The sequence below is a fragment of the Uloborus diversus genome, unplaced genomic scaffold, assembly GCF_026930045.1.
Source record: "Uloborus diversus isolate 005 unplaced genomic scaffold, Udiv.v.3.1 scaffold_17, whole genome shotgun sequence".
Taxonomy (NCBI): domain Eukaryota; kingdom Metazoa; phylum Arthropoda; class Arachnida; order Araneae; family Uloboridae; genus Uloborus; species Uloborus diversus.
Window position 1 is genome coordinate 1,173,001 of NW_026558318.1, and position 20,526 is coordinate 1,193,526.

Here is a 20,526-nt window from a genome sequence, read left to right on the forward strand (position 1 = left end):
CGCCACACCTTTTCCCGATTTCAGTCAACTCAGGGGCGGATCTAGAGGAGGGCCATGGGGGCCATGGTCCCTCCCAAAACCTTGTGAACGTAGGAATTTTTTTAAAAAGAAAGAAAATATTATGAAGAAAATTTCAAAAATAACACATGAGTGTTACTTTAATAGAAATTTTAAGTTTTAAATGTGAGAGAATTTACATCCCTCTTCTTGAAACAAAACTATTTTGTTTCTAAAATTGTGCTTCATTTTATACATCATTTCTTGACGCAAACGATGGACAATCTTAGGACACTAGGACGATCTATGGATGCTGCTGTCCTCTGAGCACACCTATAGTTTACAAGATCAAAGAGAACCTAAATTTGTGTTTTATGACTTTAATTTTGAAACTCTTCTGGAGGAGTGTTTCTTATTCCCATGTTCCTCCACAAATGCCTCCAAAGGTAACTAAAAATTGATGTCCATTTCTTTAAAGCAATAATTTATAAATGAAGAATTTTTTGGTATTAATCTTATCTTAAATTTTATAAATTCCCCATATTTCTATTGTTATTTTTAAATTCTAACTTGGCATAAAAACTTGATGACGGGTAGCGGCAGTATTTTTTCGGAAAAATCAATGATCTGGCACTGTTTGAAAAGTGACAGTTAGGACAAAAATCCAAAGAAAGTGTGACTAACTTTCACACTTTCATTCACACTTTTTAATTCTAACTTGGCATAAAAACTTGGTGACGGGTAGCAGCAGTATTTTTTCGGAAAAATCAATGATCTGGCACTGTTTGAAAAGTGACAGTTAGGACAAAAATCCAAAGAAAGGGTGAAAAAATTCCAAATAGCCCCTCCCAAAATGATCGACTAGATCTGCCACTGAGTCAACTCCCCAAGAACTGAACGTTCTCGGAGTCAAGATTTATCCTACCGGAGCCATAGCATATATACAACCCATTTCATTTTTTGAGAAAACTGTCTATGTAACACCTCTTTTATTTTATTGATGTTTTATTTTACTTTTAACGCACACATTGCAAAAGTAGTTTGTTTTTCCTCCCTTAGTTCATTTTCTTTAAATCAACCAAAATGACTCCCTCTCCATTTTTTTTTAAATTGTAGAAGAAGGAACACAAAACTTGAGCATAAAATATTCGTAGTTCTTTCCGTAAAAAAAAAATTGAGCCATAGTGCCGTGGATCACAGTCCTCACAGCAATAGTATCCGGATTTAACACTACTTGACCGCCACAAAAAAAGTATATATATATATATATATATATATATATATATATACACACAGTAGGAGCCGCTTAATGTGATCACTTTTGGATTTTTTTCCAATTAAGGTGCACTTATTTTGGCAATCTCAAATTAAAATCACAGTGACTCAACTGAACGCACTTTCATATTATAAATTATTAAATTAACAGAATGGAAATATCTGAATTATAAAAAGTTTAAGCTAAATTATGCAATTTTTAATCACATAGTAATAGGTGAAGTAAAATATGATCATTTTCCCTGACATTCGTAAACCAGTTTCAAAGCACATTCAGCTTTTCTATCTTTTAAAGCATGGTTTTGCTTGTTGTTTAAATTTTAATTTGACTTCGCTTTGTTTTCAATCTCGACACAATTCTTTAATAGTTTACAAAGCAATGATAACAATGGAGGTCCTACATCAATGCCATGTCCAGCGACTGAATTTTTTTAGTTGCAAAAGAAAGTTTTCTTAGGGGTAGCCAGAGGTCACTGGGGACGAACTTTCTGTAGCTTCATTCTTAGAAAAATTTTGAACTGCTATTGAAAACCACAAAATGCTACACAGAAAGTGAGTCTCGTCAGGGTTTCCCTATGTATTTCTCTTAATTGAGGAACAATGACAGGGAAAAAAATTGAAAGTTTATGAAAAAGGGATAACAATAAACGAAGAGGCTGATTATAATATCCGACTTTTTAAACGTGTGTCAACATACAAGTGTTCCGGGACTTCATCATTCTGAAAACAAACATTAAGCGAATGATAACTTTAACCGTGATCACATTTAGCGACGCCTACTGTATATATATATATATATATATATATATATATATATATATATATATATATATAGCGTTAGATTACCTTTACCATTAGATCAAAGCAAGGAATGATTTTCAAAATATTTTTAACACATTTGTTCAATTTTGTTACTGATACATTAAATTTTTACCTACAGTAAAGTCACTTCATTCGTATATAAAATAAAATAAAGTAATTAATTCTGCAAAAAGAATGATATATGAGTAACTTAATTCGTAAATTTTTTGTTGTTACCTCACAACACATTTTGTTCGACATCGAAAACAAGTGGTAAAAAATTCTCCCCATAAAAGATCTGTAGTTAGATCTGTAATATAGTTTAAACTTAACTATCTAAGACTTAAATTTAATCTTCTTTTGATGTGCATAAGAAAATGTCTGTGGATAAAAAATGATTAGCCTAATAGTAAGAATTTTCTGTAGTAAGTTACCGCCCTAAGCCAGGGCAAAGGCAGAAATACTTAAAATACACCACCAGCTCAGTTATTCCATCCGAGGACTGCAGTTTCGTGCTTTTGAGCACTCATCCGCCCGGAATAGGAATCACATGAGCTGGAGGCGAAAAACCTCTTAAGGGAGCCAAGAGAGCCCAACAAACTGGAAGCTAATGTAGAAGTAGCACACCAGATTTTATTTTTATTTTATTTTATTTTAGGGAAAACTCTTGAGATACATATACATATCGTACATACGCACATACCTATACATACATATATATATATATACTTACATATACATATATATATACATATATATATATACATATATATACATACATATACGTATATACATAGGAAAAAAAACCCATATATATATATATATATATATATATATATATATATATATATATATAAGGGGGAAAAGGCTTGAAAAAAATAGTAGGCTCGAGGTGCTATATTGGAACCGAGTTACTAGGAATTAATGAGAGAGAATGCTGTTGCATATATATCCTCGTATAAAATAAAAATATTAACTAAAAAGTAAATATACAAAAATACTTATAGTGAAAAGACTCTTGGTTAAAAGGTTTTGAGTGACCGCAGCAATGGTGCGGTTTAACTCAAAGATTGATGGCAAAGCATAGTATTTTGTAGTAAGTTACCGCCCTAAGCCAGGGCTAAGGCAGAAATACTTAAAATACACCACCAGCTCAGTTATTCCATCCGAGGACTGCTGTTTCGTACTTTTTAGCACTCATCAGCTCGGAATAGGAATCACATGAGCTGGAGGCGAAAAAAAAAAACAGCATACTACATTAGCTACCAGTTTGTTTGGCTCTCTTGGCTCCCTTAAGAGGTTTTTCGCCTCCAGCTCATGTGATTCCTATTCCGAGCTGATGAATGCTAAAAAGAACGAAACTGCAGTCCTCGGATGGAATAACTGAGCAGGTGGTGTATTTTAAGTAAGAATTTTGTTTTAAAAAATTGCAATGGGGTTGGTGTTAGCTTTTTGAAAGCTTTATCGCAATGCCAACTTACCGAAAATCCTGGGCAACAAATTCCAACCATAAATAAATTCCTAAAACAGACAGATCTCCGTAGTCGGACCATGTCGAAGAGTAGGTAGAGACATCGACTAATTTCCCCGCATTCACCGAGAAGGCCATCGGGTGTCCGGCAGTGATTCACTGTAGACATAGCTGCTAGTCCTAACTCGCTGAACAGACCAACTGCAAAACAGAAGAGGAAGTTTGATCAAACAAAGTGAAACACAAGCAGCGAATAAATCAAGAAATCGAGATTCATTCAGATTCTCATAAAAGCTGGCTCTAGGAAATGGTTGGTCAAGTAGGTAGTACAAGTGGCTAATTTATTGACTAAATGGTCTCCAAGTTTTGAGAATACTGTTTTCGACAGGAAGCGGATATTTGCCTTTAGTTTGAGGTTCTGCTACCGATGCATATTGGCCGTTCCCTAGCGGTAATTCTGTAAGCCACAAATTCCAATGACGTAGGTCATGACGTACTTGTGGCGGCACAGAAATATAAAAATGGGAATTATTTTAATTTTCATAAGTATTATATATTTCCTAAATTTACAAACTTAATACCTTCTATTTTAAAATGTTTATTACCTTATTATTGCTATTTCATGTATACTTGTATTTTATTATCGAATTGTAATCGAATATCAATAATCGAACCAATTTATAAGTTATTCGTTTGTAATTGGCAACGCCAGAGAAGTTTTGATTCGGGTTCGAATGCTACGTGGGAGGCAAGGCACTTAGTATGCAGTCCTCGACATAAATACAGTTGTAGTCAGTTGTGACTCTTGAATAGAATAGAATAGAATGCTACGTGCTGGAAAATAAAGCAGTTGCTGAAATTAGTGCGTTCAAGTTATTTAAATATAACAACACGATATCATAATCGCAGTCAAGATGAATATATAGGCGGCCTACATACTAACTCTTTCGTGAACACTAGATGGCACCACTATTTTATTGTTTATTTCATGAAATAAAACTTATATTTTTTTTGAGAAATTCAGTTTAGCTTTGTTTTTAGTGTGTGTGAAAAAGATAATAAAAGTAATCAGTCAGTGCACCTACTGACGTGTAATTAAGCAATTAATTAAGAAATAAAATAGCCTAAAACTTCATAGCTAAAATAATTACTTTCTTTTTATTAAATTAAAAAATAAAAATCTTAATGTTGAAATTCAAGAGAAAATGATCTATGATACCTTACACTGTTAAAACTACAGATTGCGTTTGGCACCTTTCAGTGGTGAAACGCTTGTTCACCAGCGACACCCGATAGAGAGCCGAAATTGCACCCTTAGCAAGGGTGAAAAACAGGCTCCCTTCACACAACGTGCACCGTAGGTGAAAGATGGTACTCTAGGTGAGAAAAATGGCACCTTTATTGCTTCCTAGAGAGATCCCCCCCCCCCGTGTTGTTTGCGTTTTTTAATACAATTGTATTTTATTTATTTTGATTTATATGTACGAAGGCATTTGATCATATTTCAACTTTCGAACATAGTTTAGAAGTGTTCATGACTTTAATTTGTCTGTTCGTGCACTAACTTTCTTATATTCACACTTGGATTCCTCAGTAATGAATATGTTGTTGACAACTTTTACTGCATGATCCGTACTGAAAATGAATAGGGAAGGTAGTTATCAATCATTTGTCGGAACAACCAGAAATATTAGGTAACATTAGATTAGAATCATGGGAAAATAAAAACATTCATAAACGTTTAAAATTTTAATGGAGCGTAACATATCAATACTTAGTATAAGATTCGATATTTGAGTATCCTTATGCGTACAAGATAAATACTGATTTAAAAGCCCTTCTTTCCAATGTCAAGTTTTCCGTCAGATTAAAAATATCAAAACGAGTAGATAATTACATTCGCTTCATGCAATAACGCCTAAGAAAGATACGTTAACCAAAACACGATGTGAAACTCATGAGTCAAACGCTGAGTGAGAAAGATTTCTTTTCAGACGGTTTTTTCCCCCCGCCTTCGCTGCTTTGTTCGTTTACACTACATAGTTATTTCATTTGAGAAGAAATAGATATTGGTATATTGGCTGCTCACGTCGATGCATTTTTATTCCGGAATTAGCAATTCAATTATCAACTGATTTAAACGTTTTTATTTTTAATGTTGTTGTTGTTCAAGATAGTACTGATAGATAGTTTTAGGTAACAGTTTTGCAGGATATAAATAGCAAGATATTAAATATTTAATAAGGTAAATGGAACAATAAGCAGTTGTCAACATACTTTAAACACTTTAAATATGTTCGAAAGCTCTAAGTGCTACAATATGATCAAATGCCTTTACTTACGCGATATTTCGAATATTAATCCACGAAATTTTCAGTTTTGTACTTCATTCAATGTGAAAGCAAATTTCGTTGCAACTTCCTTCGTTCGCCATTCAAACTGAAGTTGTCGTTGGACGATTAGTCAGAGCGCATGCGCAATGAGTCGCTCTCCTATTGAATCACTTTTGTTAACGTCGTTCACCCACTGAGGAATCAAAAGCACCTTGACGACACTTCCTAGCCTCAGTTTCACCCCGCGGCACTGTTTTTTCACCCTAGGGTGAAATTCTTTACCCCTGTGGCACTCCTGGTTTTAACAGTGTATCATGTGTCGATAGGTTTTATGACGGTGTATAACATACAGTGATCTCTCGCTTATACGCGACCTCCGTTATACGCGTTTTTCACTTATGCGCGTTTTTCTCACGGGCCCGGCCAGCGATATAGGAAAACAATGTTAACTCTTGTTCATTTATACGCGAAACCTAAAATGCACCTTTCACTTATGCGCGATAAAAATTTTTCAAGTTTTAGTTAAATCGCCTATTCACGCTTTGCTTATCGGAAGATTTGTACCCTTCTTGATGTCTCTTGGAATGCTTTCACGCACCTTTATTCCAATGTTCAAAATGTTTCTAAGAACACGTTTCTTTCGCACAAGTGTGCGATTGGGGGTGCAGTTAGTCTTGTGATTGACTTCGAGAAGGGAGAACGGGTTACAAGCGAAAAGGTTGACCTTCCTAAAAGTCGTGGTGAAACGGAAAGCATTGACATAGCCTATCGAGGATCTTTTGTATCCTCACAGACTATGACACTGATCACGCGACAGTTTTTAGGTTTTGTGGAATTCGCTTACATACTGTACAGTGCATAAAAAATGACAAAACGTGCAACTTCAAATTTTGCATTTTGGACAAAATGCAAAGTTCTAAAAGTCCCATTTTTGACTACGAAAATCATTTTTGATGACCTCTAAAAAATCAAAGGTCCAGTTGAGAGAAAAAAATAAAAGTGGTTTTAAACATCTTTCATATGCAGCTTTTAGGAATATGAATTTCAAAAAAAAAAAAAATTAAAAATGGTCGAGCGCACCCATCCGTCGAACCTGTATGGATTGACCCATAAAACACAAAGAAAATGCTATATTTCTGAATTTTATTTTACGTTTAGAAATCAAAAACCAATTTCGAGTTTCTTCAAGCAAATAATAGAAACACAGCTCTATATTCTTGCAAAATTTTAAAGCTGTCTGAATTTTCCCTCATTTGAATTTTTGTGTTTATGTGATGGGGAAAATCACCATTTTACAAAATATCACTAAGTTTAAAACTTATTTTGGAGACAAAGGAGTTAAAATACAACTTCAAAAGTAAGATATTTCCTTTATGATACTTAGCACATTATTGAGTATTAATTTCAGCAAAGCTAATGCATTAATTAAAGATTGAGATTAAAAAATCAAATGCTTAATTATGAGAAAACTGAAATATTTTCAGTTTTCCAAACTCGTTCAAAATTTAACTATAAAAACTTTGAAAATTTTACTGACATCAGATTAATTACCCTATTCCATAGATTGCAACAGCATATAACTTTTATGTTTTGATTAAATAGGTAATAAGATACAAGCCTTCAAAAATGCAACATTAAGCATTTATAAGAATGCAATTCAATTTGACTAATTATCAATCGCATGTAACTGTTCAAATAAAAGATATTAAGCAAAAATATTTTAGATATTTTTTATATAGGCATAAAAGGAACCTGTATACTAAATTTCATAAAAATCTGTTACCATGTGGCCACCACTTTTTTATGAATTTTGCCCATCTCGAATGGAATGGCCCTGTACTAACCGATCTTCCGTCTAGTTACTTCCTTTTACGAAAAAGGAAGTATTGTATTCGCGATAAAATTTTCACCCAAAAATCGGCCTTAATTTCCATTTTGCTCACCCCCAAATGAATGTTGAGTTTTTCATTCAACCCGACCACACGTGGATATGTGCCTAGGAGCGTACAGACACCCGAAATATCCATTTTGACGATCCCCGAGTTAATTACAACGAGTTTTCTCGTGACGTCTGTATGTACGTATGTATGTGCGTATGTGTGTGTATGTCGCATAACTTAAGAAACGAAATAAAATTTCAAGCACCCTCTAAACAATATATAATATTGATATCATGAGTTTACTTCTTTTCCATTAAAAAGAGGTTCCTTGTAACTCCCGAAACACGTGTGCAGTGTCCTGCAAATTTACACATTAACGTTGTTTTATTTATGTTTTGTTTTTTTTTTTTCAGCACAAAGGCACAAATTTTGCTCTTACTTTTAAATCTGCTCATATTTTTCCTCAAAAAAAAAATGTATACAGTAGGTTCTCTGTTTAACGACGCTCTATTTAACGACTTTCTCTGTTTAAAGACGGCTTTTCACGGTCCCAGATGGTCCACTATAGTGTTAAAAGCATTCTATTTAAGGACGCTTTCTACTTTAGGACGATTTTTTGTGGTCCCTTGAAAGTCGTTAAACAGAGAGCCAACTTTATATATAGTGTATACAGTGGCTCCCAAAAGTGTTCGTACACCTACGACTTTCAATGAAATAGGCCTTATGCATTGGTTAGAATTAATATTTCGGAATATGTATTTAATTATAAGATCTATGATCTATATTTTTAACAAAAATACATGAAAATTTTTAATAAAACATTAAAACTTAATTTTTTAAAAATCAAAAACCAAAAATTGCCGGAAATTTTATGTCACAAAAGTCTTCGTACACTTTGAAAAAATGTCAGAAAATTAGTAAATAAACTAACTTTTTACAAAATTATTATTTAGTAGAATATCATGCAGTATCAACAACAGCTTTTAAACGTCTGGGAATAGGTTTCATTGTTTTTTCTTTCTTTTTTTATGCAATTTCTTAATAAGTGTTCAGCCGCACTTCGAGTCTTACTGTTTCTAGTTCGCTTTTCGTTTCAATTTGTATTTTCGTAATCTAGCCACCAGATATCTCCAAATATGTTCCATTAAGTTTAAATCTGGCGATTGAGGAGATATTTCTAAGTTAAAGGACAATTTTTGAGGCACCAAATGCAAACGTGTACTTCTTATCGTTATTTGGATAAAAAAACAAAGTTGTTTCCGATTTCCAAATTTTGAGCTAATAGTTTAAAATTGTTTTTTGAAATATTTAAATGAACAGCATGGTTCATTATTTCATCAAAAAATTCCAAATTTCCAAGTCCTGATGCTGTTATGCACCCTCACACAAGAGCACCAGCAAAGTTCTTAAGATTAAATTCCTCATTTTTTCTTCTATTGACAATCATACAACAATTTAACCCAAAATATTGAATTTATTTTCATCTATAAGTAAGACGTTGTTCCAAAACGTTTTGAGCTTATTTATCATTGAATTTACGACGGAAAGCGTAAGCTTACTGTTTTTCGCAAGAGCAAGAAAATTTCTGCGGGAAGAGGTCCCCTTTAATCCTGCTAAGCAGATAACTCGGCGAACAATTTTAGATGAAAATTAAACGTAGTATGTTTCATTCAATTCTTCAGAAACTTTTTCAGCGCTCAAATGTGTATTTTTCATAATTTTTTTAACTGTAAACCTCTGGTCATACTTTGTTAACTTTGCCAATTGACCTTTTCTTACCTTGTTTTCGATCCGATTCTTGTCTTTAAAGCATTTTATCAAGCACTTCACTATAGAATGGTATAAATCAACTAATTTTGAGACATTTCAAACCAGTTTATGGCTACTGTGAGGGAAAAAAAATCAAATTTCGAATTGTGTTTGTTGTTTTCTATGCATACCTGCCATTTTAAAATAATAAGCAGAATATTAGGGAATAAATAAACAAAAAATTAAAGGCAAATGACTTTACAGTGCCATTAAAATGCAAAGATAATAAAAAAAACCACATATGATAATTTTAATCAAGAACTTATTCGAAAATATTTCAGTGTACGATGACTTTTGTGGCATATTTTTCCTCTGTCTCATCGTTTTTTGACAAATTTCAAAAATAAAATCTGGCAATATTTTTAAAAAAACTGCTGGGTTTTATTCTGAATGGCATAGGAATGATGTGAAAAAAAATTGGACTTCATATTCGAATTCAGTTTTGCGATATTTTGATTTTACTACAAAATTTCAAGGTTTTGGGAGCCACTGTATGTGTATATATATATATATATATATATATATATATATATATATATATATATATATATATATATATATATATATACATAACAAATAAATAAATAAGAAAAAAATTCTAAAATTATGTATTAGTGAAATGAAATATTAAAATTATAGGAGTTGAAAAAATACCTTTATGCCTGAAAAGTAAACAGAAAAAATAAGTACTTGCTTTACATTATAATTATAACTGAATTTGAAACTAATAAAATTTTACTGCTTTAATAATGAAATTGAAAATCGACGTTTTTTTCAACGAAAAAATATGTAATAAAACCAGCATTTTTTTTTTTTTTTTTGCTCATTTAGATTTTAATAACGTTGATTTTTTATTTTATTTTCATTTCTTAGAAATACTTTAAAAAAATAATAGTACGCTAAACTACGCACTGCTCTTAATATTAACGTTGGGCCAAAGTACAGTTCGATCACGCTCTAAACCCTCGCATTAAATAACACCATTTCATTGTTTTACCATATACAATCCACCCGCGTTCAACCGATCAATATTTTGGTTCAACCTCTCACTCGTCTTTTGCACGAGCGTGACTCATTTTAGGTTTCGGCTTACACGATTCGTGCGGGGAAAAAATGACCCCACTTTATGGTTCAGTCTTTTCCCAAACAGAAAGGCCTGCAAATTTCCCCCTGATTTTGGTTCGATGTTTCACGGATATTTTTTACAGTGTGGTTAAATATTTTATTCAAGTATTATTCACATAGACTCTTATTTAAATGATCTCTATATACATAACTATATACATAAATATTTTGTTTAAATTTGTCTCTCATGAAAAAAATTTCGAAATAATACACAATATATTTTTGTGCTTCAAGAGGTTTTAAAAATTATTTCAAAATGTGTTTAATATGTTTTTAAGGAAATGATTGGTGAAACAAGTTTGATTTATTGTTTTCAAACAATATTACATCAAGCATGCAAAGTGAAGACGCAATGTAACTAAAAACAACTGTCAAGCCTTAAAAGAAACTGTAATGTTTCTTTTGCCAGAGTTATTCTTCTAGAAAGGATTCTGGTGAAAAAAGAGAGAGCACTTTCATCATCATCACGAGCACATGACCAAATCATTGATTGGCGATCCTCGATTATTATTGACGTAATAATGTTTCTCCAAAAAAAGTGCTCGGAAATGCGTGCCAATCAAACACAAAACTTGTTTCGTGTTGAAATTGCAATCGAATACTAGATGTCTGCTCTCATCGAACTCATACCCTTGTCATTTCGTTGAGATATGTAGATAAAAATGGCTTTGAACCAAAGGTGGCTATAAAAATATTTTCTCAATCCTAAATTTTAAAATACATGTTTTTAATCATTTCTTTAACAATTTCTTCTTTAGCTCTTAAATACATAGTATGATGAAGTTTATCTAAGCAAAGCAGTTTTCATTACCTATGAAAAAAAAATTAGAGTCACCCTCTACTTCGGATCAACTACACGACAACAGAAAAAACGAAACGCAAGAAACTAAATTTCTTGCTTAAAAAACGGGTTTTTTCTGATAAATGGCTTTTTTTAATGTAAAGACGACTTGTTTTCAAAGTTCGTAGAATACATCATTTAAATTAGATAGTTAATGTATTCCACATCTAGCTAAATCACCGTGACCCTTCCGAAACGCTACAAGTACCTCCGTAAACATAACTAGAAAATACGCATGTACATAGTGTACCTTTTACGCAAACGCTGTACTAAATGTTAATGAAGAAGTAATGAGTCATCGCGTAAAAGTCTCGAAGAATTGCTCGAGTCGAGATAATGATGAAATGATTTTATGAAATACCGAGGTTTATTTTTTTGTATTTTAATCCGCCTCTAATCATTAGATTTGGATTTGAAATGTTCTTTACTTTTAACCTCTAATGAATAGAGAAGACACTTACCTAGAAACGTGATCATTTTCATTGCTCGAGATCCATCCGATGACAGTGGATCTTTAAATATTTTCGCTCCCGCATGAGTTAACATTTATTTAAGAATCTAATGAATCGCTAATGAAAAGACTGCAATTAGGATGTTGGTTCCGGTTACTTATCATCCGATTGACATCAATCCTCAACCCTTTTCTTTCATTTATTCCCAAATATTCTTATTTTGATGAAGAAATGTCTCGTTATTCATTTGGAGTTACGGATTTCTCATTAACGTTCTTTTTCCGTACAGAATTTCGTTTCAGTTTTTCTATCTATCATGTGAATAAAACAGGGCTGATACGAAATAATGTATACGGATTTTTTATTACATGAAAAGATTTCGTTGCATTAATAGTATGGATTAGATGGAATAGTATAGTACTATTTCTCGAATGGATTTCAATTTTATATCTTTGCGTAGAACAAATGCTCGTGATAACACGTATTATCTGTCATTGAGCAATCACGATTGCTTATTGCTTTCATTTGACTGTTTTTGGCGTCTTTTGATTTTATTTTCCCTCCGCCACCCTCCGCACCATCACCGTCGACCGGCTCCTCACGATGCTGCTCCTACAGCGAAAGCCGTCTCCAGGTTGCATCCATGTCCTACACACACGCGCATACATACACAACTACACACACACGCACGCACACATATACACACAAACACATACACACACATACACCTACAGACATACACACACACACAATTACATACAAACACCTACACATGCTCACAAACACATACACCCATACATACAAACAACTACCCACACATTCATGCCTGCATACAGACAAACACATATGCCTACACACACATACACATACCTCTACACACAAGCACTCATACACACAACTACCCACACATTCATGCCTGCACACAGACACAAACACATATGCCTACACACACATACACATACCCCTAACCCACATACACACACATTCATACACACAACTACTCACACACGTATGCCTGCACACAGACACAAACACACATTCCTACACATACATACACATACCCCTACACACAAGCACTCATACACACAACTACCCACACACTCATGCCTGCACACAGACACAAACACACATGCCTACACACACATACACCCTACACACAAAAACACATACCCCTCCACACACATAAACACACAAACACATACAGCTACAGACATACACACACACAATTACATACAGACACCTACACATGCTCACAAACACAGACACCCACATATACAAACAACTATCCACACATTCATGCCTGCACACAGACACAAACACATATACCTACACACACATACACATACCCTCCCCCACATACACACATTCATACACACAACTACTCACACATGTATGCCTGCACATAGACACAAACACACATTCCTACACATACCCCTACACACAAGCACTCATACACACAACTACACACACACTCATGCCTGCACACAGACACAAACACACATGCCTACACACACATACACATACCCCCTACACACAAACACCCCCCCCCCACACACACACATAAACACACATACCCCCCACACATAAACACACATACCCCCCACACACACAAACACACATGCCTACACACACATACCCCCTACACACAAAAACACATACCCCCCACACACATAAACACACATACCCCCCACACACACAAACACACATGCCTACATACACACACACACTCGTGATTGCGAAAAACATAATTTGAATTCAAGAGGTCAAAATTCAAATTATTATTATTTTTTTAGCTTAGTTTATTTCGAAAAGTGTCAGTTCGTGAGGGTAAGAAAAAGGGGATGCATCCTTTGAGCCGATTTTATTGAAATGATGTTGAAAATGGAAACTAATCTTTTCACTGGAGTTTTTCACTGGATTCTATAGGAAAAGATTGAACTGTATCGTCAACAGTTTTTGTTTAAATGCTTTCGTGTCGAATAAATCTTTTTGCTCAACTTTCTCTTCTGCAGTTGTAATTAGTGATGTTCCGGATATCCGTATCCGTATCCGCGGATATCCGAGGGAAAATAAAGATCTGTATCCGTATCCGTGGATATCCGAGGGAAAATAAAGATCTGTATCCGTATCCGTTACTTTTTTCACGGATCATTTCTATTCTAAATTTTTTTAAACATTTGAATAAAAGACTCTTAAATTCCGTTTAAATTAGGTTTTATTCCCTATTTAAATTATAAGGTATCATTTCAGAAGTCAATCTGTACCCCCCCCCCCCCCCTTGTTGCAAAAAGGAAGGGAAAATAAGTTTTAAAAGTGTGTATCAGTGTGTCTTTTTGTGGCATCGTAGCTCCTAAACAGATGAACCGATTTTGATAGTTCATTTGTCGTTCAAAAGATGACTTGATCGAAAGTGTTTTTAGCTTGGCCGGAGATATTAATTAAAAACCGATTTAACGTTTTTCACAATTATGGTAGTAAAAATTTTCCCGTACGTTAAAAATGTTGGCCCTAATTGAGAGAACGAAGTTTTCTGCGTTTGATATTTATTTGAAACTTCTAACTTATATAGAGTAGGAGGTAAAATCTTAGGTAAATTTTAAATGCAATTCTAAGCCTTTTTACTCGTGATTAGTATCTATTTCATAGTCGGAAGATAAGGAGAAAAAGCTCAATGATTTAAAAATTTTACCTGCTGTCAGTTCATATTTGTTAACAAATGTGTGTTCTGACCCGCGAAATTCATCTTAATATGAGGTCGGCTCTCTGGGACATGTTTTGTTTTTTTTTTTTTTTTTTTTAAATTTTTAATTTAATATTAGTTTGGTTATTAATTTGAGGTTTCTGTTATTCTTCATTTTTGTTTTTCTTGGCATCCTTTAATGACGGTGAGACTGAATTCTCTATTCACTGTTTGTAAAAGTGTTCCCGGCTCTGTATTTCGTCGGTCGGAGAAGTTCGGTGGAATGGGTCAGCGCTGCATTTATGCTGAAATAAAATGGGAAAAATTATTTCTAGCCTGTCTAGTAGAAGCTTTACACTCTTGCTCCTGTATCCTACATCTACCGAGTTAGCTAGAAATAATTTTTCACATTCCTTCTAAGCATAAATGCAGGGCTGACCCATTCCTTCCAACTCTCCCTCAATTTTAACGGAGATTTCTTTAAAGAGTAAATCATAGTCTTGATTATATTTTTGCCGCAGTTGATATTTTTTGAAGAAACCGCCATTATTCTGACGGGAATACCTTCCGTAACAAATTTTACACTTGGATAGTTGAATTGGGTAAAAAAAAAAATTTTGAGATCCGTATCCGTATCCGCGGATCTTGACACTAATAATCCGGATCCGTATCCGGATCCGCGGATCTACTTTTTTAACGATCCTGCATATCACTAGTTGTAATGAGTGAGGATGAAATGCTTAGTTAACAATGGTTATTCATTTATTGAGCAATCAAAATCCGTCTTTTATTTCCTTCGGGATTGGTAGACATGATCCATTGCTTTATGTGGCGATATCATTGAATTCCAACACATTCGTGAAAGCTATGTTATTGAGGGGGGCTCCGGTTCTAAATATTATTGTCTCGATTTGAAAATTAGGTTTTTTGAGCAATCACGATTGCTTATTGTTCTCATTTGACTGTTTTTGGCGTCTTTTGATTTTTCCCACCGCCACCTTCCGCACCATCACCGTCGAAGGGCTCCTCACGATGCTGCTCCCATAGCGAAAGCCGTCTCCGGGTTGCATCCATGTCCTACACATACACACACACACACAAACACATACACACACATACACACACTACACATACATACACACACTACACATACATACACACACTACACATACACACATACAAACACATACACACACGCATAAATACAGACACATACACATACACACAACTACCCACACATTCCTGCCTGCACACAGACACAAACACATATGCCTACACACACATACACCCCCCCCCCCACACACATTCATGCCCACAACTACCCACACACTTATGCCAGCACACAGATACAAACACACATGCCTACACACACATACACATAACCCTACACACAAACACATACCCCCACACACAAACACACACGCCTACATACACACACTTGTGATTGCGAAAAACATAATTTGAATTCAAGATGTCAAAATTCAAATTATTTTTTTACCTACACACACATACACCTACACACACATACATAAACACACACACATACACAAACACATACACACACACAAACACATACACACACGCATACATACAGACACCTACACATACACACACACAAAAACATGCACACAACTACCCACACAGTCATGCCTGCACACAGACACAAACACATATGCCTACACACACATACACATACCCCCGCACACACACATTCATACATACAATTACCCACACACTTATGCCAGCACACAAACACACATGCCTACACACAAATACACATACCCCCTACGCACAACACACATACCCTCCCACACACACATTCATACACAATACTACCCACACACTTATGCCAGCAACAAACACACATACCTACACACACATACACATACCCCTAAACACAACACACATACCCCCCACACACAAACGCACACGCCTACATACACACACTCGTGATTGCGAAAAACATAATTTGAATTCAATATGTCAAGATTCAAATTATTATTATTTTTCCTCTTCTTTTGTGAATTTTCGTGTCTAAAGACTTAAAGCGACCTTGAAACGTTCGTAAAGGTAGGTCATTTTCCTCGCTGTTGGTGTGGTCTTATTGCAAACGGAACTTGATTCGCGCATCGATGGAACTGCCCAACGCTCCCAAGAAAGAAAGACCAAGAAAGTTCATTAAACTGAGACGGAAAAGAAAGCTTTATTTTCGGTCTTTCTGATCTATTTTTACGGTGGTTGCATTGCACGGCTGATGAGCAGTTGCTACTAAATCGGGTCACTTTAAAAAAGAACTCATTTTTAAGTCAACTGCAACGATTGTGTGAGCGGAAATTCGTTTCATGAAAGACAATTAAAACGATCAGATGATGAGTATGATTAGATGATGAGTAACAAATACAGTCGGACCTCCATATATCGAAGTAGCAAATTGCCGGAAAAAAATTCGATATATAGAAATTTCGATACATAGAAACGATCTTATTTTATCACAAAAATCTCCTAAAACATTAAAATTAAAGCTCATTTTCGTGCATGAAACCCAATTTCTAATTTATACGAGCATCGGATTAAAAGGAGGTTAATAATTAAACAATTAACAGAAATTACACTTTGCGCCTTCATACATCTTCATTCTTCGGCAATTCAACTTGATCCGCAACATTAGGGGTTTTTGCTTTTGACAATGTAATCGAGAGAAAAATAAAAAATCAATCTACTTAACTTGAATGATTTTTACTGAAGCTAAAATAAGACTAGGAATGATAATCAACAGACAAAAGGGATAACTTGAAACTGATTTTACAGTGTTACTGGTTACAACTAAGATTTGAAATAAACTTGAGGGAATGTAAGAACTCCAGAACGGAACAACGACCTATCTGCACACCCCTCAAACCCAGATTTCTTATGAGTTTCGAAGCAACCTTTAGTAAACATAATTTTCTCCCCTAACCTTTATTTTTCATGAGACAAACAATCTAATGAGGAAAAAAAATCTACGAATGTCTCGAAAACAATTTCGATACATGGAGATTTTTTCGATATATCGAAACAATTTTTCTATGTAATGAACACTGAAATTTGCTAGGATTTCGATATATAGAAAATTTCGATATGTGGTAGTTCGATATATGGAGGCTCAACTGTAGTTGAGGGCATGGGATCAAAGATAGCGAATGGTTACAATTTTCAAAACCTCTTCGTTAGAAAACACTCCTTTAACGCGCATAGTCTACGAATTCTGTTTTATGCCTTCTCAACATGGTTGGCCGGATTGGACCCAAATGGGTTGGACCCAATGGTTTTTTTTTTTTTGAAAAAACCCATTTAAAAAAACCCCATTATTTAGCCCACTTTTGGGTTTTTTTTTTTAATTTTCTGAGAAATTTTTAAAAAAATTAATACATTTACTTTTACAATTTAAACTTTTTTATATTTGTTCTTCACCAGAGACATTTGACATAGAAAATGAATTTTGAACTTTAATAGTACAGTAGAATACCTTTATAACGCCGACCTGTATAACGCAATTCTCTATAAACCGCACAACTTTTCAGAAGTAAACAATAAGTTTTGAAGTTTAAAAAATCCCTCTGTTTTGCCTTTCAAGCATAAATATTGCTAGGAAAATTAAATTTTGATTCAGTTTATCATCTTTTTATCTTAATTCAAAGCTTTTAAATAAAAATTAGCATTCACAATAAAATGAAAATACCAGATGGTTCTTGAAAATTCAGCTGTTATGCAAACCATGAAGCTAGCAGAAGTGCAGGATATTTCACTTTCTTGTAATAAAAAAACATATTTATTTGTAAATTACTCATTGTATAATTAGTGCTTTAATACTCACTACAGGTAAAACTCATTCAGAAGTGATAATATATAGATATATTTTTAATATTAGTTTAAAAATTTGTGAAATGATCTATATAACGCCAAAACCTGTATACCGCAAAAGCTCTGGTCCCAAGGTGTGCGTTATATGGGTCTTCTACTGTATTTCTTAACTCTTAAGGGCATTAAAAAAATACTTCAAAGATTTTAATAAATATATTTAACTTTTTTCTTTAACTGGTCAATAAATAACTCAAATTATCTTGACTAAGTCCTGTCACGTCTGATTTTCTCAATATTTGTAGATTGTACAGAGGAAACTACTCTAGCTAAAAGGCTTTCATGTCAATTATTTTCTGCAAACCAACACGTCACAAATTTCGAAAAAACAATTATTATTTTTTAGAAATTAACAGGTTTTTCAAACGGTAGGACAGAAAATAGAATAGGATGTACAGTATTTTCATTGTCTTACAAAAAGTTTAATATTTCTTACTCTGTACAGTGTACCCAGAAATAGAAAAACAGGCAACATAAAATTCAAAGAAATGTCTCGATTAAGCTGGAATTCAGTAAAAATAGATTTAAACTACTTGAGGTTCTACAGCAGTTTTGCATAACAAAATGAAATGAAAAGTAAAATGCAAAAAAAAAAAAAAAATAATTAAAACCGAACAATAGACTTGAGAAGTAACTTTGCCTTAACTGTTGGTAATCATGAAAACTAAAAAATCCGAAACTTCACCATTCTTGGGTTTCGTCGTTTTATACTTTTCTCCAGAAAACGCTGAATTTTAACTAGTTAAGTTCCAGCTTTTTTTACCCCAAGACAATTTTTGAGCTTTGTCCATATACTTATGATGCAATATGATACAAGTACCCCACATTTTCTCTAAAAAAAGATTAAAAAAACCCACATTTCTTTAAAAAAAACAACTTTAGTTGGGTTTTTTTGGGTTTTATTTAAAAAACCCCCCAAAAAAAACCCTGGGTCCATGGGCTTTAAAAACGAGCTGATGTGTGCATCACATGACTTCCTTTTACTCCAATTTAATGTCATTTCCCCATTATTGGCAATTTCAATGTGATTCAATTGTTTACTCTCTAAATATTACCAACAATGGCCAAACTGAAACCATTTGAAAAAAAAATTTAAAAAAAAATGCCCAAACTTGTCGCCAAGTTGGCGACAAAACTTGGCGACCAAAAGACTGGTGATAGATTGCCAAGTGACCAACAAATTATAACACAACTTGAGTTTACATCGAAATGAACAATGATTTCCCCCCAAATAGGGGCAAAAGACCCCCTTAGGAACATCCGAATGTAACCAAAGTTGAAGGTGCACAACTAGACCCCAGTAGGAGTCCACGTACCAAGTTTCAACTTTCTAGGACATCCCGTTTTTGAGTTATGCGAGATACATACACACATACGCACATACATACGTACATACGGACGTCACGAGAAAATTAGTTGTAATTAACTCGGGGATCGTCAAAATGGATGTTTCGGGTGTCTGTACGTTCCTAGGCACACATATCCACGTGTGGTCGGGTTGAAAAAAAAGTCAACATTCATTCGGGGGTGAGAAAAATGGAAATGAAGGCCGATTTTTGAGTGAAAATTTTTTCGCGAATACAATACTTACTTTTTTGTAAAAGGAAGTAAAAAGAACGAGTGCAGATAGAGCAAAGAAATTTATTTCTCAAAAATCTACCACCCTTACGCTATATTTTGACATTACTCCCGTGATTTTCCAAGCATTTGTTTTAGCATTGTACAGGTTTTTAAATACCTATCCGTATAAAATTGCCGCTTGTGTAGTCAACCACGGGGTAACATGTTCTCTGAGCTCATCATTGCTGTTGTGCCACAGACCACCTAGGGTATGAATTTGATATACCCCCCCCCCCCCCAAAAAAAAAAAAAAAATACGCGCCAAATCTGGCACTCCCTATGGACTTTCTAGGGTTGGGGTTGCTGTTTCTTATTTTGGAGTTGCCAATTTAAGTTTTTTCAGCT

The 20,526-nt window shown here is 34.2% G+C and overlaps 1 protein-coding gene across 1 annotated transcript in view; it reads right to left on the reverse strand.

The window, feature by feature from the left end:
- Nucleotides 1-20,526, reverse strand: part of LOC129233110 (proclotting enzyme-like) — a 117,742-nt gene that overhangs the window by 60,226 nt on the left and 36,990 nt on the right. The window contains exon 3 of the mRNA XM_054867169.1: nt 3,555-3,745. Coding sequence (XP_054723144.1) covers nt 3,555-3,745 — 191 coding nt within the window. The remainder of the gene's footprint in view (nt 1-3,554; nt 3,746-20,526) is intronic.